This window comes from Halichondria panicea, chromosome 5 (genome assembly GCF_963675165.1).
Source record: "Halichondria panicea chromosome 5, odHalPani1.1, whole genome shotgun sequence".
NCBI classification, from domain to species: Eukaryota; Metazoa; Porifera; class Demospongiae; order Suberitida; family Halichondriidae; genus Halichondria; species Halichondria panicea.
In genome coordinates, this window is record NC_087381.1 from 4,818,714 (window position 1) to 4,846,053 (window position 27,340).

Genomic DNA, 27,340 nt, shown 5'->3' on the forward strand with positions numbered 1-27,340 from the left:
ACATTCAGTGTGTTCATAATTATGGTTAGGTATTAGGGTGGTAACCTTCGCTCTGGTGTCACTCTGGTGTGTGTGGTTAGATGTATTATTGTAACCTCAGGTGTCAGGTGTAGTGATTAGACCTGTAAAAGCGTCTATGTACTTGACCTTAAAGTCGATCTTCATAGCATGTGTTTGGACCTGCGTTAGAAGGCAACCTCTTTGTTACAGCCACTGTTGATCTGTCCAAATCACTGTACTGATAAATGGATAAATATAACCTTCCTCTAGTTTCGAACTATAACTTGACCACAGCTGTAGTTTCCTTGTGTACTGTACAGTGCACTCTACCCTGCGACTATGGTACTATGGCGACTATGGTGATCACGTCATAACTTCCTGTGCTATTATTGTCCGTGTCCTGTCAGCTGTACCCAACGTCTACGTACACAGTTAGTGTACATTATTATATCATACTGTATACTTTACTTCAAAGAAATACTTAATTTTGCTCATTTGCACACCCACTGATAAATGATACTCCTTAACAATTGCCCCCAAACACTAAGCACTGTTTATATAATTATTACGATTTGTTCTGTACTAGTTGTAACCATAGACACATGCCTGTTATAGCTCACGCCCTCGGACAGAATTCACTGTATACTCCATGCAGTCATTGAGATTAGGATGTGGCTAAGCGTGCCTTCTCTGTACTAGGGTCTCCTATGTGTGTCAAGCATATGAGCAGCATTGCCGGTACATGCACATCAGGTCGGTAGTGGTCAGTTGGTACATCATGTGTACTAACCACATCTTAGGCATAATTATAGTTGCTGCGTAAAAAAGGCAAATGTGTGTGTTGAATTGAGATGGAGGATTGAAAATAGCCAACAAATCTGGTACATTGTACACTGTATGTGTAGTTGCACAATAATCATTGGTCTCCCTCACACTGTAGGTGACAGTGGTCTTTGACAGTATTATAACCTTATATCTGGTCTTTGATCTAGTATCATGTGTACGTGTGATACATGTAACATGTGCGGTAAACTAAGTGCTGTTACATGTACATGTATGTCATGTCATAATGTTTGGTACTTACCAATTTCTTCGTGCATTCCATCGTTACAGTATATACGGTTAGTTTAATTACACCCATCATTGACATGAATGCTACAAATTAATTAACTGTTTCTAAACTTACAGTGGATCCCTCTGAATATAAAGAACACTTTGGGAGCAGTCGTTTGTTCTTTATAGAAAGGCTGTCCCTTAATTACATGGATACCTTAACAGTGGCTGTATTATAGAGGGTGGTCTGCTAACATAGGTCCAATGCATGCTATGGAGAGACTGTGTGGGCCCATTAACATGGCTGTATTATAGAGGGTGGCCTGCTAACATAGGTCCAATGCATGCTGTGGAGAGACTGTGTGGGCCCATTAACATGGCTGTATTATAGAGGGTGGCCTGCTAACATAGGTCCAATGCATGCTGTGGAGAGACTGTGTGGGCCGATTAACATGGCTGTATTATAGAGGGTGGTCTGCTAACATAGGTGCAATGCATGCTGTGGAGAGACTGTGTGGGCCCATTAACATGGCTGTATTATAGAGGGTGGCCTGCTAACATAGGTCCAATGCATGCTGTGGAGAGACTGTGTGGGCCCATTAACATGGCTGTATTATAGAGGGTGGCCTGCTTATAATTATGGTGACCACAATGGACAGGTTTCACTGTATGTACATGTAATACATAATATGCCACATTAAAATGTTCTTCATTTACATGTAGTATTAATCTGTACATTGTAACGTTGCCGCTGTGTTTGCTATACAACCACTGTTTATGGTGCTGATAAATAAAGTGTTGTCACTCTGGCGCACTAGTTGTGGAAACTCCTTCACTCTGTCAATATCTGCACTTTCTGTTTAGCTCACTACATGTACTGTATATGAGTGGATGGGGGAGTACAGTGTACAATGTACAGTGCTGATATGATGCTGGCTCCTACAATGTATCTAGTAATGGTGCTTTCCCCGGCCAATCTTAGCAACATTCGCATTGCAAATGTTTTTGTGGCCCACTGTATCTGTAGCAATGGTGTAATGTCATTCAGTGGTCATTTGAATATTCTGCACATGTGATAGAGCTACTTTCTGTGTAGTCATGATTACGAGGCAATTAACAAAAGTGGTGACTGCATTTTTGTTTAAAAGGTTGTTTGTGGTTTGCAACTCATGCAAAATTGGATGGCATGTGGTACGTGTTTAGACAAGTCATGAGCACACCGAAATAAAGGTTTTGAGTGGAATCGTGTCACCACTAGGTACTACTACTTGTGTGCATATATTGTGTTGATACGTCTGTACCGTAAAAGTTTCTAGTAAGGCTACGTTACAAGTCAATGTATGGATATTTATACATGTATATGTACAAGTCATCTTTTTGTGTATCTATATACTGATTTTTGCTGATCTATCTGCTCTCAATCTTTCTCTCTATTACAGCAAAATGAGCAAAGAAGACGAATATGACTTTCTGTTTAAGGGTAAGTACCTTCTACTATTACACAGATAATTATGTGTTGTAGGCTAGCGTAGCTATATACATGTACATACCCTAGGGGTTTGTTTGGCTTTGTTCTGTCTTCCTAGTACAATACATAAAGGTATAGCGATTGTACATGCATTGTGTATTATGAGCCTCTTACCAACTTCCTCTGTTTCTTTACATGTGTAAGTGAGGTCACTTCCTTGGCAGTATTAGCATGCATTTATGTGGGCTTCTCTAACTCCAATGGTGCTGATAAATGGAGTGTTGAACTTGGGTCAAGTGTCTCGTGTGGAATCTGACCTATTAAAGGCGTTCAGTAATAATCAGCTCTGAGGCACGCCCTCTTTTTGTGTGTTGTCATGAATATCGGTTAAGCTAGCCCCACTTTACACAGAACACTCTGTAGTAGTGGAGCCTCTGAGGTGTGGACAATTTGTATCGAAGTGCTCTGATTTCAGGGGTTGATTTATATGCTATTGAGGTAGAACTGTCCTGATTGTAAGAGGTGTCCTTACTTCATGGAGTACACATTTAGTGGTTCCACTGTGTATGTCTGTTGCCCCCAGAGCCTCCAAGTATACGGTTTTTTCCGTATTTATACGGATTTCTGTCTTTTAATACGGTTATACGGAATTAAATGCAAAAATACGGATATACATAGAAGACTAGAAGTGACCTTTTGTCAGCTTACAGAATAAGTTAACTGGCCTTATAGTTGACAGTGAAGGATCTAGTAGCATCCCTACAGCTGTAGTAGCTCTATGCTCTATACTAGTAGTGAGTCTGATACTGAAAGACAGCTACAAATTTATCTTGTAAAGCTAAGTCTCGCTTTCCACGCCCCTTTATTGAAGGGGCGGGGCAATTACAAAGCCACTATCTCATTTCCATGTTTTGTACTGAAAATCATCATTAAATACGGAAAAATGAGCTGATTAATACTGAAAAGAAACGTCTCTACTTGGAGGCTCTGTGCCCCCCTCCCTTACACACACTCCCCCTTCCCCACACACCCACACATGCACCCACACCCCCTTTACACACACACACTCTCCACCCACACACCCTTCACACACACACAGTTGTGTTAATCGGTGACTCTGGTGTGGGCAAGTCCAACCTCCTCTCTCGGTCCACTCCCAATGAATTCAATCTGGAGTCCAAGCCGACCATCGGTTTTGAGCTTACCACCAAGAGTATTCAAGTGGACACTAAGACCATCAAAGCTCAGATCTGGGACACAGGTACTGTATTGTCAGTGTATTGTCATGTGTACATGTGCTTTGCAGCTCATTTGGAAGTTTGGGGGAAATAGTAAATTACTCGAACTGTGCCTACGTGTACATGTACCCATACACATGTATACTTGTATAGTTATAGCAAATGAGAGATTTACTAGTACATGTAGTAACTTTACTCTGTGTGTGTTGTTCCTCCTCCCTGCAGCTGGTCATGAGCGATACAGAGCACTCACTAGCACGTAAGTCATAAATGCGTAACCATAGCAGCTCTTAAATGAGTATAAGTACCAGTACTCTCGTTTGTAAAATTCTGCTACTAGAAACAATGTTTAACACCAGATTTATCACTAGCAGGAAAGTCTGTTTTGCTACACATCTGTACTGTACAATTTATATGTAAGTAACTTGTATGCTGCCTGCATTTGTGCTAACAACGCCATGCAATATTCACGAGTGTAGGTCTTCCCTGTATGATGTACACCTTTCAGCCCACTTTTCTGACTGTTTTGTTGTTTGAGTCAGTTTGTCAATTTGTAAGGAATGAAACTACTAGCTACACTGTAGAAGGGTAAAATGGTGCCATGAAGAGTGGTCCATTGTGTACATGCATGCGTATTTGATTAGTACATGTAGATTGAAGTGCTGGTACACTTGGGATGTGGTGGTTGGTACTAATCACCCCTGACAAAAATAATAACCACCTCTTAGGCCTAGTTTGCTACATTAAGATGGAAATTTGTGTACATGTACATGTAAGTATTGCAAAACTGAGATTGAAGATTGAAAAATTATCCACCACTTCGAAAATGTTATGCTGTACTAGTAAGTAGTATACATGTACATTGTACCATACCCTCGCGAAAATAAGCCCATCTTGAATAAACGCCCATCCCCTCTTTTGCTTCGAAGTTCTTGCACAAGGGTATTTTCACTCGATTATAAGCCCACCCAGAATGAAGAGTTTGAGCATGCGCAGTAGCTAAATGCCACATGTTGACTATACATTTTTTAGCCTCCTTCGCAGCCTCTCCTTTTTCTGTTCTTTGTCACAGAAAATTGGAGGAACAAAGAAAGAAAGAAGGAAGCGACAAAGAAAAAGGAGAGCCTGCCTTGCTAAGTCGCGTGATCCCCTACTGACGTAGACAAATTTTAACGAGCGTGGGCGAGAGAAAACCTCAATAACTGTCCTCCCACACAGTACTTGGAGCGCATTTACCAGGAACATAATCTGTTATGAACATGAACAGTACAGTACAGTACAGTAGAATCAGCCTTCGTGAGACCTTTAGTCAGTAGAGAAAGTATGAAAGACTAGAGTAGAGTAGACTATACTGCTGTAATAATTATATCTACTAGTTAAGTGGGTCTGTTCTGAACTCAGGAAAAAAACTGAGCTAAATTTAGATATAGATCTTTAGTCTTTAGTCTTTACTAGGTAAGCCCTCGTCTACGATGTCTCCACGCTTGATTCTGGCTTACTATCTTTTTTTTTTTTTTTTTTTAATAATAATACTTATTGCAAGTGAGAAGACAAAAGACAAAAGACAAAACAAAAAAACAAACCAAGAAAAAACAACAAAAACATGTGACATAATTTTATAAAGTTCCTGGGTGAAAACACATGTTTCAGACCGATAGCACCCGGCCTTCTTGAGTTGCTAGGTCAATAGTGCCAGTGTCTAAGGCCTTCCATGGTGTGGTGGTGGTGAATGACTTCCTAGAGCCTCTGATGCACATAATCTCTGATCTTATGAGGGAGAAATTTAGCCTACACCTCATCCAATTCAGAGTTGTGCTGTATGTTTTGTCCTGTTTCTCTGCCAGCATTGAAGCTAGTTTCTTGTAGACAATATCTGCAGCCGGACCCATACCTCCAGCAGCAGAGAAAACCAAAGGCGTAAACGATCCATGTTCGACTTCTCTTACACGCTGTTCATGAGCTCTCTTCTTCTCCATCTCGTTTCTTCTGTAGCTCTGGGCCATGGTGGAGCGGCGATAGGTAGGTGCGTACGGGTTGAAGACCCTGACGTCAAAAAATGCACTCTGTCTATCGTTGCTCCAGAAGCTCTGGGCCACAACATCAAGGCGAGCTCGCGGTTGGTTGTCCTAAGTTGGAACTGCTCTTCCGTCACAGGCTGTAAGGTTGGTTCAATACCCACATCTGGACATACTTCGCTCATAAGATTTGCTGTGATGTTGCGTATTTCATTATGTCTTATTGTTGGAAATCCTCCCCTAGAGCAGCTGAGTGCATGCTCTACTGTGAAGTGAAGTCCACAGACACAGTGAGAGGGTAGGTTCTGAGGCCGCCAGCCGTACCTGAGGCAAAGAGCATCTCTGAAGGCTCCCTTGTGTAGCATGAAACCATGCTCTGCAATAGGCAGCGCTGTTATCCAGCTTGAGGTACCCTTCTCTGAGCATTATTCCAACCATTTTTTTTCAAATTGTTTGGTAGTTCTTCATTTAGCTCACTTGCTGTCCTGGCTTCCATCTGTCGGCGGAATTTTTTGGCATTGTTCCTCAGTCTGGCTTGCTCTTGCTTCATTGTAGATTCGTATATATCGGATTGGTCAAGTATCAGGCTGACTAGTGGTGCTGAGATTGACATGCTCATCGTGAACTGACCAGGGCTTGTTTCACACGGGTTTGCTATACCAAGTCCCCCATGGCGGGCTGGGAGTGCCATTATCTGTCTTTCCAGATCACCAAAGGCATTCTGTCCAGTAAAAAGACTGTCCTTATTGTTTCTTCTAGTGGCTTAAGGAGGTTAGCAATGCCTGGGGTGGTTCGAGCCAAATATGTCCATTTACTAGCGAAACCATGTGTGAAAGCAGCGAAAGCACTGTGAGGTTGGGTGGTGGCTATTGAAGAGAGGCTTTTCAGTTCTTCTACCCAGGTGTCAACCTTCTGTTGGACGTAAGTATCCAGGAAGGACTGCTTTCCGATTGCTGAGCCTAGGTATCTCTGGCCTCCCTCAGATATACGGACTTCCGTGTTTCCAAACATTTCATTTGCTTTAATTTGGCATCCATTTTTCACCACAAGCCACGTTTTGGATGCATTTGGATAATATCCATAGTCTGGGCCGATGTTGTTAAGAGTATCCCACCATTTTCTTAGGCTGTGGAGGTCACCAGATGCTGAGGCATCATCTGCAAACCATACTTGTTTGGTGTGTTCCTTACTTAGCTTCTTGATAATAGGGTTGGTGGCTATGGCGTACATTTCCATTGCCAGTGGGTCTCCTTGGGTCGTGCCCTCTTGTGATAGTAATGTTTCTCCACCAATAAACAAATTAATATCTTCTCTGTAGGTATTGATAAGGACTTTGGATAGTGGCGGGCAGAGTTTATGAATATTTCTGAGGGCAGTTTGTCTGTTGAGGGAGTTGAAAGCATTTGTCGCATCCACCATAAGGATGGCTTCAGTTTCTGAGTCTTCAAGGACCTGCCTCATCGCATGGACTGCTGCTTCACAGCCCGAGCGATGGCCAGCACACACCTGCAGGGGTCCGGCAGCTTGCTGGATGTCCTCATTTAGCACTCTTGCTATGGCTCTGTTGATGATTCTTTTAGAGACTTCCCCAATGCCAATTGGCCTCACACCCGGGCATTTGTCTAGAGCAATGAGGCGATATGCAACAAAAGCAGTCAAACCGGATGGGTCTACTAAAGTAGTACAGATTCTTCTGGCTGTGGCCGCCAGTGCTTCACATAGGTCGTTTGATGCACCTTTAAAAGAGGTACACAGCCGTTTCCACGAAGCAGCATCAAGGCCCGAGGGTTCTGCTGCACCGTCCATTCTCAGAACAGTGTCCCGAATCAAAGGGCCATTTATTTCCTCAAAAACAATCGGGTGTGGGTCTTCTACAGTGTAGTCTTGTTCCGTGATAGAGGTGATCTTGGGGGGCTGTTTTTGTGGGTGTTTTTCCACAAGTACATCTCGAACTGTCTTTGTGCTGTTAGGGTCATTCGGGCTTGCTGGATTTTCCAGATTGAGTAAGCCTGTGCTGCCTGTGTTTGTGATAAGCCTCATCGCTGCACGCACTTTGCCCTCACTCATTAGCTTGGCAAACTTTTTTGCCATTCTATCTTCTTGGTCTTGGTTTTGCTGAGGGGGCTGGTTTCTGTGGAGCTGTTTTTGAATAGATCTACCCTCATATAGCAAGTTGACAAGCTGTCCTTCAGACCAGAGTTTTAGTCGACGTTCAAGGTGTGAGGCATGTTCTTTCGCTTTAGACTTTGAGCTGGGTTTCTGGAGCAGTAATGCTGGCATATAGTCATTGCAGCTTTCAAAGCAACACCTTCAAGTGCTGAGCCCTCTGCATAAGCCCTAAATAGGCGGGTCAGCTCACGGACAAAGGATTTTCCTGGTTTTCCTGATGGTACTTTGAAGAGATTTCTCCTCCAGTGGACAGCTTCATCATAAATTCTATTTAGATCACCCTTGAAATTCTGGCTATCTTCACATCCCCACACAAAATTTGGTTCTGAGATGGGTGTATAGCAAGGTAGTGGCTCTACTTCATGTTGACGGACATTTTGGGAGTCTGTTGAGGTGGGTTGGGTCGGGTCTTGCTCAGGCTCTGAATTGGAGGTATCTGGAGCAGTTAGATCCTCATCTGTCGGAGTAGTACTTGGTGTTTGATCATGAGCAGTAGTGGTAGTAGTGGTGGTAGTAGGGGTGATACCAGTAGGGTGTGCAGCATTCTGGCAAGAGCCTAGGCGGCTCGGGAGGCAATTTAGGCAACTTTTTTTGCCTTTACACAGGCACAATTTCCACATCGCCCAGTTCTGTTACACCTACAGCAGTTCACCATATCACTTCACTAGTACGTTGCTTCAGAATTAGTATGAGCTCCTTAGTCAGTCAATTTTGCTATAGTAAGTGCTGTTCACTCTTTTGAGTGGCCACACAAAAAATAAGTTAAAATAAAATAAATAATAAATAAGATAAATAATTAAAAATTTGAAAGGAAAATCATCCTCTTTAGATTCACCCACTCAGCTCACTCTCTGTATACAGTCTACGATGCTAACAGCTTTTATGTTAGAGGTTGCAATGCGTAGGCTTCCTGTAGCTTTTTGCTCTGTCAGGCTCCGCCTAGCTAGTGATTGCCCACGTTCATTTTCACTCGTCTACCACTCGTCTACCGTCACGCGACTTAGCAAGGCAGGCTCTCCTTTTTCTTTGTCTCTTCCTTCTTTCTTTCTTTGTTCCTCCAATTAGTCCCGTATTTTATCTTATTGAACTATGACAAATAACAGAAAAAGGAGAGGCTGCGAAGGAGGCTATAAATTTTTAGTGAAGAAAGGTAGTAGCTAGTACGACTATACTCCTTGCTGGACCATGATCAGACATATAACTTTCTCTGTATGGATCTGTTTGCCCTTGAAGATGTATATGCAGGGAACAAGTAGTCCTATATGCAGAGAAAAGAAAACACAAAGTCCAAGAAAGTTATCACACAGGCCAATTTTGCAGGTCACCTTGCCTTGGTTTTCTGAAACAAAGTACCTGATAGCTGCTCTGTAGGAGTATGACCTACCATCCTTTGGGAAGTTTCTGCTACATCTGACATCGACACAAGTGACAAGCAACGAATAGAGTCAAGAGTCCACTTCTTCATGTTCATTCTCTTGTCATGCTTTAATCATACTCATGCATTAGTTTATAACATGTTCAGTGTTGCCAATGAAATGTTCATACTTAATTATATCATAGATACACGAAAGAAAGGGATAGGCAACACCCAGCACTTCCGTTGGATGAGGCGAGAGTTGCTAAAAAGGGGCGTGTAATGAGCAAAAAGGGGTGTGTGCACTCAAAATGTCAGTAAAGATTAATAGTTTGTAGTATTATAGCAAACTTTGCTCTTGAGGAGACACCAGATACACTTAGACATAGGCTATTAATCTTTTAGAGCTACTATATGCAAAGTGATGAGAAAGTGAGCTCCAAAGGGGGTGTCAGTACACTCTACAAACCATAACAGGTCTGTTCCCAAGTCCTTTAAATGCCATCTCTTCGATCACACAACACAGATAAAGATATTTGTGTTCCACTTTCTAATACCTAAACTGTGTCTTAGAGCACTTCAAACTAGATTACCATGTACAGTAAGAGCAGGAGAGGTACACAAACTTTCTGGACTTCGGACAAACGTTTCATGGTGCTGCTACTACTTCACTGCATTGAGAGCTGGAAAATATGCTTTGTTCCAAACACACTTTAATTCTGTGAAACGTACATGTTATAAAATTATTTCATATTGGAGATATAGGTACATAAACTGACAAATCGGTGTTTTTTCACACAAATCAAGCTGAATAAAAGAAAGCTCGGCACTATCAGTAGTGCTGGGTGTATGTGTGCATGATGCCTGGTTGCTTTGAATTTCTCTTTTAGGCCCCCTACGAGAAAAATAAGCAGATATAGGGATCATTGTGTACTTTCTTGAGCGCAACTCGCCTCCAACCAGAGGGTGTGACGTCACACACTGCATTTACCTAGCATCACATGGGGCGTTGCCTATCCCTTTCTTTCGTGTATCTATGATTATATAGAGCAAAGTGTAAACCTCGATTTGAGGCCGCAGGTGGGCGTATATTCGAATGAAAACTCGCCGTTTGTGATTAAACACCCAGTCCCCTAATAAGCCTAGACTTCTTGCAGAAAAGGGTGGGTGTATTTTCGAGAGGGTATGGTACATGTGGTATCCTACTCCAACCTTACATTCGCTACAATCTCCCTCTCCCCTACAGTTGCTACAGAGGTGCCGTGTGTGCTCTCCTAGTCTACGATATTGCCCAACGCTTGACATACGAGAACATTGAACGATGGTTGAAGGATCTGAGAGATCATGCAGACCCTAACATTGTCATTATGTTAGTGGGTAACAAATGTGACTTGAGACATCTCAGAGTAGTGCCCATAGAGGAGGCCAAGGCGTACGCAGGTGGGTATGCATGTGATGTGCATGTGGGCCCGTTTGTGTGAGGTGTGTACATGGGGGCCAACCTTTGACATATACGGTCAGGGTTTCATCCAGGATTTTAAGTTTGGGGAGGAAGTTTGAAAAGAAACCGCGCGCGATAGCGTGAAAATTGTTGAGGCCACGCCCACTTCTGATCACCACACCTCCTATTTGGTTGTTGGTGCCTATTAGTGATGTACTCTGGCAACTCCATGTAACTTGGTATGCTGGTTTGAAATTGTGGACCGTATCTATCTATTTAGAAACTATACATGTACTAAACAAAAACAATGGATAGATTTGTGGTAAGACTATAGGTGATGACCAATCATCCTCTATAGCAAAGCTACATGTAGCAAAAGACTGTGTCTATTTTGGTTATAGTGCCCCCCCCCCTCTCTCCCTCTCTCCCTTTCTCCCTCTTCTCCTATCTTCTCCCCACTAGATGAAACCCTGACGGTAACATAATTGATACCCAAATCAATTTTATCTGTGTACAACCTTATAATTATATGAAGCTATAGTACCTTTATAATAATTATGGGTCATTCCATATCAATTCAACGAAATTTAAAACGTGATGTCTTCAGAATTCCACGAAACTTGGTACATGTGTGAGGAATGGTATGGTAACATATCAGAAAAAATTTGGGGTTTGTAAACAATATGGCTTCTGAGATTGAAAATGCAGAAATTCTCCACTTTTAGAAACTGGCTGTTGTTAGTTAAACTGTAACTTTCTAACCATTAACATTCAAGACTAAAAATGTATATCATGTTGTTGCCTAAGAAATTCCGCATCATTTGGTATATTGTATGGCTTCACTTAATACATTTTAGATATTTCATCTAATTAGTATCCTTCGAACTCTGACTTCTCGAAAAGCGCTGTTTTTTTCCCTGTAATTTTTTGTGTATCATGTTCCTCATACCATTCTCTTGAAGTGTGACAAGTTTGGTTTTGGGATTCCAATGGGATCATGAGATATGTTGTGGGATGTAGTGTGATTTGGGCAATATTTGTGGTTTCAGAGAATAAACAGTCCTTCTTTGTTGCTTCACACATAGCTTACTTACTAAGGAAAAGTGCACAGTAACAATTGGGAATGCAGAAAGGCTTTGCAACATTTTTTTAAGGACTGTTTATTCTCTAAAACCACAAATATTGCCCAAATCACACTACATCCACAACATATCTCCTGATCCCATTGGAATCCCAGAATCAAACTTGTCACACTTCAAGAGAATTGTATAAGGAACATGATACTCAAAAAAGTATAGAAAAAAACAGCGTTTTTTGAGAAGCCAGACTTCAAAGAACACTAATTAGATGGAATACCCAAACTTTATCTAGTGAAGCCATACAACATACCAAATGATGCAGAATTTCTTAGGCAACAAGATGATATACATTCTTAGTCTTAAATGTTAATGGTTAGAAAGTTACAGTTTAACTAACAGCAGCCAGTTTCTAAAAGTGGGGAAATTCTGCATTTTTTAATTAACTTAATCTCAGAAGCCATAATTATTGTTTACAAACCCAACATTTTTTCTGAGATGTTATCATACCATTCCTCACACATGTACCAAGTTTCGTGCAATTCTGAAGACGTCACGTTTTAAATTTCTGTTGAATTGATATGGAATGACCCATATGTGGTTGCATGGGTATTCAGTTATGACCACCATAATTATGCCTCAGGTATACGGTAGTGTGTGCGTGCGTCGACTGTTTCAGCTGCTCAAGGATCAATAAAGTGCAAGTAAGAGTTTCTACAGGCTTCTAGTCATGTTTTCTTGGCTTGGTATTTGTGGATTTACAAAATAAAGCTTCATTCTCAAGTTACGCCTACTTGAAATGTCATTGCAGCCTTTTCAGAAGAGTGCGTATTTAGCAAAACTTGTTCGCTGAGTGTTGCTACTCTGCTTAGTATAGTTAGCTCTGTACTAGACCGCTAGCTATTGGTAGCTGCAAGAGTGAGAACAACAATCATCGTCGATCATTACCCACGCTTTGAGTTTCCCTGTGATACTGGATTCTGCATGCAGCAAACAAAATTAAAAATGTTCATCATGATAATTATAATCAATGTGTGTATAAAAATTAGCTATTAGTAGCTTTATGTTATGTAGCTTTGGCACCTCCACCGAGGCACCAGCACCCGCGGTACTTTCATTATAATTGTATACCGTGCATGATGCATGTATGGACTTAGCCTCAATCCCAGCCCCTTTCACTAGAGGGCCTGGTATCCACCATTTGCGCGTGGGTAGATTCAATAGTAAATATGTTAGTAAAATTATTAGTGTCAAGAGAGAGAAATTGCCGTCACAACTCTAGGCTCATTGATCTTACTGAGATGGTATCAAACAAGCGCCTGGAAGCAAGTATATAGACTTGCCAGAGCCAGTCGGTATACTGACAGAAAAACGCCCACCACCGTGTACCACATGCAGTACCAAAGAAGACAAAACCTGACTTTTCAACACTGGAGAGAGCAAGAGCAGAAGAGAAGTAGAAGCCATCACAACAAAACTAGTCACTAAATAATAGTTAGACACTGTTTTGGAGGTGTCTATGGGATTTAGAAGTCCAAAGGCACTGATTTAGTATCCCGAGCGTAGCGAGGGTACTAAAGTGGCTGAGGGCTTCTAAATCACATGGACACCGACAAAACAGTGTCTAACTCATTTAGATACTAGTGCGCAAGCGTAAACCGCTTGACTACAATACAATTACTTGACAACGGAATACTAGGTATACTTTTGCAGGTATACTAAGTCCCATAGTATACCTGCTCTGAGGCACTTTTCCCACGTACTTCCCATGTAGATCTTATCAACTAGTGTCTAAAGTCTATAATTATTTGTGTTGTGTTTGACCTTCATTAAGTTGTCATACCTTTGTCATACTGCAATTCAAAGTTTCATATACCATTGGAATCCGCGTTAAAAAGCGCTTCTATCTATGCTGTAGAGCTGGTAAGCTCCAACCAGCTAAAAGTTAGCATTTTCCAGTAGAAGTCCCAGGCATACTTGTCCACCACATAAAGCATAAATGAAGCCATAATTGACCACATAACTTCCGGCGTCGAACTCAACACAAATAGACTTTAGTCTAGGCCATAAATGTTGTAAGTATCTGTGTTATTTTATTAAAACTGCTATGATTTTGCGCAATGACATCATTGTAAAATATACAATAATTATACTACACTAAGATATCTCGACCCCCCAAGTTTTGGGGCGATTGGACGCAGCCAAGCCGTCTTTCTCAATTGAGAACGGCCTGGGCTATGACCACCATATAATCAGGGGCAGATCCAGGGGGTGGTTTTAAGGGGCTAAAGCCCCCTTTTTGAAAAAAACTTGTTAGTCTGAGGTTACAACAATTTTACCACCAACCTTGTTACTTATGCCTCATTTAAGGATGCTACTAGCTATAGCCAGTATATAAAGGATCTATAATTATAGGCTATAGCTAGACCGATATAGCTATACATGATATCAGGAGTATAGGCCTTCATTCTCTGCACTTTAAAGTAGATTTACAGTATTAAAATGGCTGTCATTTATTACTGGCTCACAACTTCAACAAAAATTATATAAATTAATGGTTATTATGCCTCGGTGCGCATGCACAAGCGAGGTATACGGTAGTGTGTGTGTGTGTGTGTGTGTGTGTGTGTGTGTGTGTGTGTGTGTGTGTGTGTGTGTGTGTGTGTGTGTGTGTGTGTGTGTGTGTGTGTGTGTGTGTGTGTGTGTGTGTGTGTGTGTGTGCACTGCAAAAACACTTTTGTTATTGTGACACAGTTTGCTACCAGCACAAAATGTTATCTTGACAAAACGTTTGTCAATTTCCTGCAATTATTGTTATAACGACAAATCATAGTTTATTTAACTATTAATATAGTTTATCTAACTATTAATATTTGTTATTATAATGGTAGATTGTTATTTGAACACATGTGTTGTCATTTTATCGAAGCATTGTTGATCTCACATTTAGTGGAAGTTACCGTTCATTGTCAAATTAACATTAATGTGTGACAATAACAAATTATAAAGTTACAGCTAGAACTCTACTAAAAGATACGTGCAAGTTTGCATCACTGATTTCAACCTACTCAACCTATACTCGATTACCCTAGCTCGTAATAAATTGTCTACACTGAAACATCTCAGTTGCCCTGATGCTTATATCTTTGCATGCTCATGTTCAATTGTGTATGTAGCAATTGGAGACTTGTGACTGGGCATGGTAAGTTACGGTGGCAGTGAAGAAGTCAGGAGCCTCCAGAGTCTTTCAGTGCAGTGCAGTGCAGGCAGCCTTCTCTCTATAGCCTCCTTCACTAGGCCTGGCCTGAAGAGCGGCCTGGGATCGAGCTTCTCTCTAGCCTCTAACTCTAGCTAGTCTCGAGGCCAGGAGAGTTTGGCCTCGAGACTATAATTATAAGCTGGAACTATAGGTGTGGCATGAGGGGGCGTTCAGGAATAACAGGGCAAGGCCTCAAACATACTTAGCACATGGGTGCTTGCAGCTGCACCAGACTGCAGCTGCTCATGCAGCTTTATACTATCATATCACTGACTGCATGCCTGTACCCCTGGCCCTGGGCTACCATGTTCCATGTACACCAGCTAGGATCTAGGAGTCAAGAGTCACCTGCATCTGGAGCTTGAAAGAAAAGACAATTGCAAGTTATAGTCAGTGCTCATTGCTAAACTCAACTTATTGCCCAATACTCTCTTTCAGATTTTCTTAAGAGTAGATAGTACCACCATCTCAAAGAAAAAAGTTAAGTTCCATTGCATGCTGTTGGCGCATGGCATGTACATGATCCCAAAACTCTCTGAATTCACAGTTTACAAATCACTTAGTGCTATACCGTATCGGCGTATAACTCCACCATGTACCAGCTTCAAAGAAAAAGGATTTAAGGTATGTTGCTCATTGCTAAATAAATGTGTTTACGTGTTTCTTCCAGCTGCAGATTTTACCGTACCTCGGCCCCACAATGTGTACCAGCTAGGATCTAGGAGTCTACTTAACCACCTTCATCGACTTCAAAGAAACGACTTGCAAGTTATGTCAGATTCCATAAAACTATATAGCTAGCTAGAGGGCAACTGTCCCTGGTTTCGACCTTCATCTGTAGCATACTGATTTACGAGTTTGTGTCTTCATGCACTGGTTTCGACTGGTCAACTTCGTCCATGGGGTGATAGCTAGCATTGTAATTTACCAGTTTGTGTGTATGTGTCCTCATGCGTCAGTTACACTGGTTTCGACTGGTCAACTTCGTCCATGGGGTGATAGCTAGCATTGTAATTTACCAGTTTGTGTGTATGTGTCCTCATGCGTCAGTTACACTGGTTTCAACTGGTCAACTTCGTCCATGGGGTGATAGCTAGCATTGTAATTTACCAGTTTGTGTGTATGTGTCCTCATGCGTCAGTTACACTGGTTTCGACTGGTCAACTTCGTCCATGGGGTGATAGCTAGCATTGTAATTTACCAGTTTGTGTGTATGTGTCCTCACGTGTCAGTTACACTGGTTTCGACTGGTCAACTTTGTCCATGGGGTGATAGCTAGCATACTGATTTGCGAGTTTGTGTGTATGTGTCCTCACGTGTCAGTTACACTGGTTTCGACTGGTCAACTTCGTCCATGGGGTGATAGCTAGCATACTGATTTATGAGTTTGTGTGTATGTGTCCTCATGTGTCAGTTACACTGGTTTCGACTGGTCAACTTCGTCCATGGGGTGATAGCTAGCATACTGATTTACGATTTTGTGTGTATGTGTCCTCACGTGTCAGTTACACTGGTTTCGACTGGTCAACTTCGTCCATGGGGTGATAGCTATAGCATACTGATTTACGAGTTTGTGTGTATATGTGTCCTCACGTGTCAGTTACACTGGTCAACTTCGTCCATGGGGGTGATAGCTTATACTATTTACATTTTGCACTACATATGTGTTGGTAACTATAGTGACTTCAATCTTTTGTTCTGTAGGGGCTTATTGTGACGAAAAGGATCTGAGGGATGTAGCGTTCATGAAACCAAACAAAACGCCTGCAGTTCACTGTACTGGAATTTCAAGAAACGCTAAGTAATGAACACTAAAAACAATTTACTGACAGAAGAAATGTATTGTGCTGCATGTCATGTGATCCAGTGATCTTATTCTATCATAAACTCATTGTTCTAATACCATTTGACCTTCTGCATGTGCGTACGTGCGCGAGAAAACAACTAATTAAAATGACAAAGGTATAGTGTTAATTTAACAAAGAAATTCACTTTATAGCAGTGTTAATTCAGCATTCACTTTGCTATTTTGACATAGAAGTACAATAAATTGGTGAAATTCAGATGACATAATACTTTGTTGTTTTGACATAATTTCTTTGCTTGAATGACAAAACATTGTAGGTTGTTTTACCTTTGTCATTCTAACAAATATTATTCTGTCATGTGAGATTCATCACCGGGACAAACTTTTGTTTGTTAAATTAACAAAAGTGTTTTTGCAGTGCATGTGTGTGTGTGTGTGTGTGTGTGTGTGTGTGGTGTGTGTGTGTGTGTGTGTGTGTGTGTGTGTGTGTGTGTGTGTGTGTGTGTGGTGTGTGTGTGTGTGTGGTGTGTGTGTGTGTGTGTGTGTGTGTGTGTGTGTGTGTGTGTGTGTGTGTGTGTGTGTGTGTGTGTGTGTGTGTGTGTGTGTGTGCAGCTGCTCAAGGATCAATAAAGTGGCAAGTAAGAGTTTCTACAGGTTTCTAGTCATGTTTTCTTGGATTTTAATTCGTGGATTTGCAAAATAAAGCTTCGTTCGAGTTATGCCTACTTGGAATGCCATTGCAGCCTTTTCAGAAGAGTGCGTAGCAAAACTTATTCACCGAGTGTTGCTACTCTAATTAGTACTTATAGCTCTGCACTATAACGCTAGCTATTGGTAGCTGCAAGAGTGAGAAGAGAGCTCCAAGGCTCTGCTGACTTGCAGCCATTAATTTTAGACTTGAACTTTTGGCATAGATAATTTTTAACAACAGTCATCGTCGATCATTATACCCACTCTTTGTGATTCTGGATTCTGCATGTGCAGCAAGCCAAATGTTTAATAATCGTGATCAATGTGTGTATAAAGGCTAGCTATATATTAGTAGGTTATGTAGCTTTGGCACCTCCACCGAGGCATCAGCACCCACGGTGCTTTCATTATCTAAGCACAACCCATATAAATATTTCCCACCTACTACACTTTTGCCATGTAGTCTAGTGGGGTTTAACTGTCATAAATTGGCACCTCAGGGCTACAAGGGAAAATATGGCTCATAAATTGGCACCTCAAGCCATAGATAATAGAGCACAGAAAGGGATTGGAAACGTAATGATATTCATAGCATTCTTGGTTCAGATGCGTGTCTCCATCACGTGACCAATTAATAGAGTTACATGACAGGTGGCAATGGTTTAATATTCCTATGGCAAGCAGCAAGCTAGTCTCCAGGCGCAGGCTAGGCAGAAACAGTCACTGGTAGTACTGCAGCAAGTGAGCTTGATTACCAATATTTGTGGAAAAAAATTGTGGCAGTGCTTGCTCAGGGCCAGGGAGACTTAAATCTCAAACTGTGATCGATGTTTCAAGGTGCAGCTCAGGAGTTGGCCAAGATTGAAATAAATGAGAAGAACACCATTACTACTTTGTTCGATGTATGACGGCACTAATAAATATCTAGACTGGATGTCAGCAAGAGATGGAACCTGTGAACAATAGCAATAACAAAATTGTTACCATTAAGTTTACCTTTTCTGATACGGAATCATTGTGATCATTGTGTATGTGTGCACTGTTGGGCTGGTTTTGAGCCTTCAAGACCCTAGTCGGTGCCTTTCAGCATTATTACATTTAATTTACCAAACGTAAACTGTCTATGTTCCATCAGTATTACCTACACATACATACGTACATGTACATGCAGGACATTTTAATGTTGTGATCTCTCAGAGTATTTATATGTTAATCTTTATTAACCATGCATTTCTACAACCACTTCTTAGCAAATGAGACTCCTTAACACTTGTTCTTAATCATTTGCAAGGTCAGGAAAACTCCACACAGCAACCAATGATTCTGCACTGATTTACTGTTACAACTGGTCCTTAAACATGTATTTGGACTAATCAACAGGACAGTGCAACACAGTGCTGTCAAATGAACCTACTCTTGTTTCTAAAAATGTGCAGAAAACTTCAATAAAGTTCTAAAAACTCCACAAGTATATTGTAACACTTTGACTCTCTACTAACCTTTCTTCATAGAGGTTTTCCTGCAGAAAACAAAGATTTAACACTGGTATAGCACACATAAGATGATTGAGGGGGTGGCTACACAGTTTTGTGGTCTAAAGCAGATTCATAGCCATCCAATTGTCAAAAGAGTAGAATAGTAAACAAACAATTAACACTTGTAACCGCGAGACACGCATATGAACAGCTGCAAGATGTCACTACGTGGGTTGTATACTGGGTCATGTGAACGTTTCCAATCCCTGTCTCTATTATCTATGCTCAAGCATATGCAGTAAAAATAAATTAATGGTGTTTTCAATGAAAATGTCTTGCATGAGAAACAAAATGTCATAAATGAAAACATAGAGACAGAGGGTGTAGTCTGTAGACTAGTTCATCAAAAATTCTGCTGTGTGCTTGCAGAAGGAGCTGCTTTAGAGACACTCTGGGAGAGGGCTAGGGCTCAGGCTGAGCCTTGCTCACTAGCACTAGTACTGCACGCACTGCACTAGGCCTGTTCAGCTTCTGTATTTAAATAAAAAGAAGCCAGTTTAGTAATAATATAGGAGTGGCTATTTTAAGCTTACCTTTGCGCTTGCCTACTAGCCTGGCATAGCTGAAGAGAGCTGGTCTAGACACCGTCTAGAGCTAGCTGTGTTGTTTCTTCTGGCTGGTTGCTGCGCAGTAAGTGGAGGGAGGGGCTGACTAATTGAACAGAGAGGGGGAGTGGCTCTGTACCGTTCGCTTTGAGGGAGGGGCTGGCTGCTCATATTCTGTCTCCAGGCTGCGCAAGGATTTGAGTGTGGACAAGCAGCCCTGGTACATGGTGTGAACAAGCTATCTTTTCCTAGTTGTCTTGTTTGAATAGTGTTGCTATGTGGTAGTCATGCAGCTTGATGCATAGCAACCAGTCAGCCAATCAGATGGGACATATATCAATTAATGCACAGTGCCTCGGGGTTTATGACAGTAAATCACACCTCCCCCTCGGGCTTACGCCCTCGTAGTCGGGAGGTTTACTGTCATAAACCCCTCTACACTGTACATTAACTAATACTTATACTCACAAAAACGTGAAAAATTGCTAGGATTGGCCGGGGGGAAACATCAAAGAAACAAAAAAGAGGTCATTGCCAACAGTATAGCTCCAATCCGTTAAAACGTCATTAAAATTTTTTCGCTAGTTGTTTTTTTGTGGTTTTCCCAGCCAATCGTAGCATTGCATGGGGATGTTCATTTCCCTATACATGCCGCATATAATTAGTACCGTACCCTCGCGAAAATAAGCCCATCTTGAATAAATGCTCATCCCCTCTTTTACTTCGAAGTTCTTGCACAAGGGTATTTCAACACGATTATATGCCCACCCAGAATGAAGAGTTTGAGCATGTGCACAGTAGCTAAATGCCACATGTTCATCTATTATGAAGAAAGAAAAATTTTAGTTTAGACTATAAATTATACTCCTTGCTGGACCAAGATCAGACATATAATTTTCTCTGTGCATGTGGATCTGTTTGCCCTTGAAGATGTATAATATATATGCAGGGAACAACTATAGCAGGGAATGCATGGGAACAATTAACACAAAGCTGAGAATCACCCAGGCCAATTTTGCAGGTTACCTTGCCTTGGTTTGCTGAAACAAAGTACCTGATAGCTCTGCATGTAGGAGTATGACCTACAACTTTGTCCATCCTTTAGGAAATTCCTGCTGCTATACATCTGACAAGCAACGAATAGAGTCAGTGTCCACTTCTTCATGTTCATTCTTATCATGCTTTAATCGTACTCATGCATGCTATAACATTGTTGTTGTCAATGAAATGTTCATGCTGAAATTAAATTGATAAAGAATTGTCATAGAGCTAAGTATAGCCTCGACTTGAGGCCGCGGGTGGGCGTATATTCGAATGACAATTCGCTGTTCGCGATTAAACGCCCAGTCCCCTAATAAGTCTAACTTCTTGCAGAAAAAGGTGGGCGTATTTTCGCGAGGGTGGGGTATATACATACATTTGACAATATTTGTGGGACATAATGATCATTGACCGTGCATTTTGTGCAAGGTATACATGCAATTATGAGTTTTAGATACACATCCATAATAAAAATAAATACATGTAATTGTTGACATGCATATGGAAGACTCACAGTCTATACATCTCTTCAATTATTTTAGAGAGGTGCTAATACTACACTATAAAAAATGATGTGTGGTTTCACGCAAGTGCGTGACTATATCTATAGGAAAAACGCAAAAAAAAACACATTCGCCACAATAGTCACGTACTATGCGTGAAAACTATGCACACATCATTTTTTATAGTGATAGCTATACATGCATATATGAATGACGTTGTAACGGATTGGAGTTATGCTGTCATCTGCTTTCTTGCATGTTGTTTCTATGCTTTTGGTGTTTTCCCCCGGCCATTCCCAGCACTTTTTCACATTGCAATTGTTTTTGTGGGTCTTGTTCTCATGCTTTTTGGGGGTCAGATCGTCGAATAGAGAGTTGTTAGAGTTAGTGGGCACCGGTATAGCATGCCTTCGTAAGTTTGCAGTTATTCAGGTGTTATAGTGCATGATGTTTTAAAGGACCATATACTATTTATCAAATCAACCATGCAGGCATGGCTTATTAGCTTCTCTTTCTTGTTTATATTAGTCATTATAATAATTAGATCTATGTCTTTATTTTATGTGTCATAATTTATATACGGTTATCTAGTAACTCACATGTACATATTATTATAACGATACTAGATTAGAATCTCTATAGACAATAGCTAAGTAACTGAGTGCAACAGAGGAGAATCTAGAAAGACAGAGTAGATCTAGTAAGACGATAACTTAGAAGAATCTAGAAAGACAGAGTAGATCTAGTAAGACGATAACTTAGAAGAACCCTAACAATATAAAGCTAGACATTAATCTGTCTGTGGTTGAGTATTCAGATGACCGTTATGACCACCATATTTGTACCATGTTACTGTATGGACATGTACAATGTAAATGCAATTGAATGTTCATAACTTAGTGCCTCTGCTCTCGTAGTAGTCTAGTGCATTTTAACAAAAAGCCCGATTGTGCAATTAGACAAGAATGCAGGGGCAATACATGTACCACATTCTAAGGAGGTTCGGGGAGTTCTTATACATGCATTATACCAAGAGTTCATTAGGAAGAGTACACAAAAAGCATTCCTCCAATCTTACGTCACAGATACTGGCTGTTGTAACCGCAACTAGCAGGAAAGGTAATTAGTAACTATGTTATTCATTGCCTTTCCTACTGGCAGTTGTAAATGAATAACATAAGTGATAATTATCACAATCATCACTATGTTATTCATTGCAAATTTGATTTCACAGTTTATACAACAGCATGTGGTTGCTACATAAGGTTGGAGAAACGTAGCCTCGTTCCCAGGTCTTACTTTTTTTTGCTGTTGTGTCACTGTTCATCCATAAATCATAAGAAAGACATAGTGAGGCAGCAAAAAAAGAAATGGGCGTACAGTTAAGAAAAAGTAAGGCCTGGTTTGGGAAATCGTGTGATTCACAAGGATTTTTATGAACGTGGGCGATATGTAGCCCACAATCGTGACGTAAGGTATTCTCCCACGCATTCAGAGTTAATAAGACTGTACTGTACTGAGACAACCACCAAGCTGTGCTGCAAGTCAGATCAGAGAACCAGCGTGGCCAGCTCTGGTGGCAGTAGCTACCTCAGTGCTATATCATAATGATGACTAAACTATTCTTGATCTATACTATATAGACTATAGCATGTAGAAAGACACAAGAAAAGGTAATAGTCTGATAGAATCTGAACACATATGCACAATCTAGACTAGTAGATCATCTAGCTAAGCCTAAGGTATAGCTAGCTATAGTGCTTGCAAACTTCCAGTTCCAAGTCCATGTCCAGCTTGCTACAGGCAAAGTTTTATTAGTCATAGATCTCTGCGTGCATAGGCAGTCCAATATCTCTAGCTCAGCATGCCCACGCTTATTTTCACCCTTCTACCACCCTTCTACCCTCACGCGACTTCCCGATACAGGCTCTCCTTTTTCCTAACTCTACGTCTATTTCTTTCTTTATTCCTCCAATTAATACCGTATTTGATCTCATTGAACGATTAATACAGTAAATTATCTTATTGAACGATTGTGATAAAGAGAACAGAAAAAGGAGAGCCTGTGTAGAGGCTAGGAGAAACGCCCGGTTACGCCCCTATAGTTTTAAGTGGAGTTGCGTACTCTTCCTAATGAACTCTTGATTAGCTATACTGTATACCTTTATTACAAACATGACATAATATTGACAACATTGTTCCCTCTGCAGAAAAGAACGGACTGTTCTTCATAGAGACCTCAACTTTGGACTCAACCAACGTAGAGGATGCCTTCCAGAATATGCTAACATTGGGTAATGAAATTCAGATATACAATTATTGTGAAATATGACTATAGTACATTGTATCAGGGTTTAATCTATTTGAGGGGGGGAAGGGGAAGATTTGGACGTGAACACGCCACAAAATGTTTGACCACACCCCCTATTACATGCTAATACATCTAGTTACATATTGCACATCACACAGTACTCAAGTAATGTGATGATGTCATTATTCAACAACATTTGGGGGGGGGGAGGTTCACCCCTGCCCCCCCCCCCCATTAGATGAAACCCTGTATAGAATGTACAGTCATGTGCATTATTATGCCTCGGTGTGCATGCGCAAGCGAGGTGTATATATGGTAGTAAGTGTGTTTGTGTGTGTATGTGTGTGTGTGCATGCATGTGTGTAGACTGCTACAGCTGCTCAAGAATCAATGAAGTGCAGGTAAGAGTTTCTAGTCATGTTTTCTTGGATTTTTATTCGTGGAGTTCCAAAATAATGCTTCGTTCTCGAGTTATGCCTAGCAGCCTTTTCAGAAGAGTACGTATAGCAAACTTTTTTCACCGAATGTTGCTACTCTACTTAGTAGTTATAGCTCTGCACTAGAACGCTAGCTATTGGTAGTTGTAAGAGTGAGAAGAGAGCTGCAAGGCTCTGCTGACTTGCAGCCATTAATTTTAGACTTAAATTTTTGGCATCGATCGTTTTATAACCAAATAAAATTGATAAAATTAATAGAGAGCAAAATAATTCATTATCCTTTATTATCCTCGAGGCAGAACCGCAAACCGGGAACCAAGCTTATCTAAGTAGCAATTTTTATTCTGTATACGTAGCCTGCTAGCTATTTCTTTTGTGGGCAAGCTGACTTACACGAAATTTTCCCTACGAAAATGTAGGCGTGGCTTACCGTAATACATGCAATGTAGTGCAAGTAATGAAGTTAAAAACGAAATTTGTACTCACGAAAATCACCGTTTTCCAGTTAAACGAATTTTTTACCTCACGAAAATTATCTGCTATATACGGTACATTGTTACAGTACATGTTTATGCGTGCGTGTTCTCTCCATTATAATAGAATCAGCAATCATTGTTCAGGCCAATCAATTATCGGGCAAAATATCTCCTGATAATAATTATATCCGCCTCTATAAACATGTGTTTCAATAATCCAACTGTAGAAACCCCCACAGCTAAAATATTTTGTTTTTAGGAATTTTACTGGAATTACAGGATTTATGCATGCGCACACTACCGTATTACTAATGTTTTACGAGAATCAAACATTTGCGAATTTTGCGAGGGTTGATCAATTCGCAACAACAAAATCCGCAAAACCTAAATTATTACTAGTAAATACACACGATCCTTGCCAGAACGCAATAGTTAGATCGCAAAGGGTCAAATTTTTTGCTGATTTGGCTCATTCGCAAAGGTTTTTCACCCGCAAAATATTCTAGTAATACGGTAAATACTCACCGATTATTGATTGCTATACACATCCCCAAACTTGTTCTAATATCTCGAAAAGTAAGTAGCCAATTGAAAATTTTTGGAGTGCCACATGTATCAAGTTGCAGCTGTTCCCTGTTAGCTATAGAGTTATATTAGACTGTCGATTATTGATTGTTTTGATTGAAGTTATATTGTTTCGGTTTGAGCGTTTATGCAGCTCTGGTTTGCACTGGATTATTTTCCAGAAAGTTATTGTTTAACTCTTGGCCTTTGTCTGTGGGAGGAGTAGAGGAGTAATTAATGCGCAATTATAGCTAGCCAATCACATAGGATATATAACATATAGGACAACTAGTTTCAACTACTTGTGGTGGCTGTGGAATGCACCAGACGCATGAAAATATTTTCTGCCTACCACTGAATCTGTTAACACTATAAAAGGGACCGTTTAAGGTTACTGGGTGAAGGGTGGGCTTTAGGTAACTTCAGCCATACTATGCCAGTATCTAGATAGTGGCACAGTTCAAGGCTTGACCTGTGCCATATGGCAGATATTGGCACAGTGTTCCCTTTGATCTGCCCACTCAAAATGCAGCAAAATTAAATGTATAATTATAATGTATGCAGCTTTATGTTATGTTACAGTAGCTTTGACACCACCTCCACCGAGGCATCAGCACCCGCGGTGCTTTCATTATTTTTAGGGTGACATTATTTAAGAGACTTGGCCCATCCAAATTTTCGCTGGTTACTTAGTAGTCCCATAGCCACCTATTGGTGTGTGCAGTTAGTTAGAATCAATCTCGTTTTGTTCGTGCATTATATGCACTTTAGCTGACGATTATTGACTGTCTTAGATGACGAAATTCGGCAGTTTACTTTATATCTATATATTACAGTAAACGTACAGAAAATGGTGGGCATATAAATTATTTGCGAGGGTATGGTATAATTAGTAATGTCGTGTATAGTCAATATCTTAGAACTCTGATAGATATAAAACGTGCGCACAGATATTTATACAAAAACAGAAATGTTCCCAGAATAAGAAGTCACTAGAAAGCACCGTGGGTGCTGATGCCTCGGTGGAGGTGTCAAAGCTATAGACATGCACATGCATATACAGCTACTAATAGCTAGATTTTATGCACACATTGATTATAATTATCATGATGAACATTTAAAATTTTGCTGCATGCAGAATCCAGAATCACAGGGAAACTCAAAGAGTGGGCAATGATCGACGATGATTGTTGTTAAAAACGATCGATGCCAAAAGTTCAAGTCTGGCTGCAAGTCAGCAGAGCCTTGCAGCTCTCTTCTCACTCTTGCAGCTACCATGCAATAGCTAGCATTCTAGTGCAGAGCTAACTACTAAGTAGAGTAGCAGCACTTGGTGAACAAGTTTTGCTACGGACTCTTCTGAAAAGGCTAAGTAAAACTATAGGCATAACTCGAGAACGAAGCTTTATTTTGTAAATTCACAAATACTAAGCCAAGAAAACATGACTAGAATCTCTTACTTGCACTTCATTGATCTTTGAGCAGCTGAAACAGTCCACACACACACACACACACACACACACACACACACACACACACACACACATACACAAACACATGACCGTATACCTCACTTGCGCATGCGCACCGAGGCATAACTATAGTATACAAGGCTAAGTATGTACTACTAACATATAGAAGGTTGATTGCCTCACATGAGATCAACTTTGCATGAGGTCAACTCTCATAGAATCAAGTTTTCAAATGATCAAATTCATAGGATCAACTCAATTACAAGAATCGAATGTAAAAGAATTTATTTACAAAAGTGAAAAAGAAAAAAAGAGATGTTCTTAATGGCTGATAAATATACGCCATGCCTCCTGTGTTAAATTGGTCAAACGGTGTCTTTTCCTTCTCTTTAATTCTGCGTCTCTGTAGCCGAGAAGTTTCAAAAATGTAACTCTGAATCTTCGCTTTGGTCACTGCCTCCTCTCTGCATGTCCATTTAAATTAAAGATGTTTGGGTGAGGGTTGCTAATGACTTTTTTCATCCCTATAGAATGCCATCCCCTCAACATGGTTGTTGCATGGTTCTAGGTTGATGCTGATTGAAGTAGTTCCAGTGGAAAGTCTTATAGTTCATCAACTCTTGGGATGTTCGGAGCATCCAGTTGGATGGCAAGCTCATGCTCGTTCTTTACAACTACACTCAAACCCTCTGAAGTGGTTGTTGCTGGGCAACCACCTTATGTTTTTGCACCTCCAGAATTGATAATTTCCGTCTCTTACTTTTGTATAGATATATACCCCTCCAATTGAAGGTTCTTTCCTCCTCGGTTTGTCTTGATGAATTGAGCCATCATCATGATGGTGCAAATTAGTGCATAAATCTAGTGGCTACTCAATTCCTGTCAA

General features: G+C 40.7%; 2 protein-coding genes, 1 long non-coding RNA gene and 1 pseudogene across 14 annotated transcripts in view; 2 read left to right on the forward strand and 2 right to left on the reverse strand.

The window, feature by feature from the left end:
- The window catches only part of LOC135335879 (uncharacterized), an 88,729-nt gene that overhangs the window by 56,360 nt on the left and 5,029 nt on the right, over nt 1-27,340 (forward strand). For 2 of the 11 annotated variants that reach the window (XM_064531530.1, XM_064531531.1), the window contains exons 2-6: nt 2,493-2,533; nt 3,621-3,782; nt 3,985-4,018; nt 10,544-10,737; nt 23,405-23,488. The exons of 7 other annotated variants lie outside the window; for them this stretch is intronic. In XM_064531530.1, the coding sequence (XP_064387600.1) occupies nt 2,497-2,533; nt 3,621-3,782; nt 3,985-4,018; nt 10,544-10,737; nt 23,405-23,488 (511 nt within the window). In that variant the 5' untranslated portion in view covers nt 2,493-2,496. Of the gene's footprint in view, nt 1-1,166; nt 2,312-2,492; nt 2,534-3,620; nt 3,783-3,984; nt 4,019-10,543; nt 10,738-23,404; nt 23,489-27,340 lie in introns of those variants that run through there. 2 more of the 11 variants (XM_064531532.1, XM_064531534.1) reach the window with 2 other exon arrangements.
- Nucleotides 5,263-6,507, reverse strand: LOC135336322 (uncharacterized; annotated as a pseudogene).
- On the reverse strand, nt 6,510-8,054 carry LOC135336323 (uncharacterized; the record flags this gene model as incomplete). Its single annotated transcript, XM_064532084.1, has 1 exon — nt 6,510-8,054. A coding segment is annotated over exon 1 (1,545 nt), but the record flags the coding sequence as incomplete, so codon positions are not given.
- LOC135336123 (uncharacterized) lies at nt 14,528-16,974 on the forward strand. 2 transcript variants are annotated; one of them, XR_010394733.1, is made up of 3 exons: nt 14,528-15,456; nt 15,512-15,697; nt 15,744-16,974. It is a non-coding gene; the product is annotated as an uncharacterized LOC135336123 (long non-coding RNA). The 2 variants fall into 2 exon arrangements; XR_010394732.1 differs by having other exon boundaries at nt 14,528-15,452.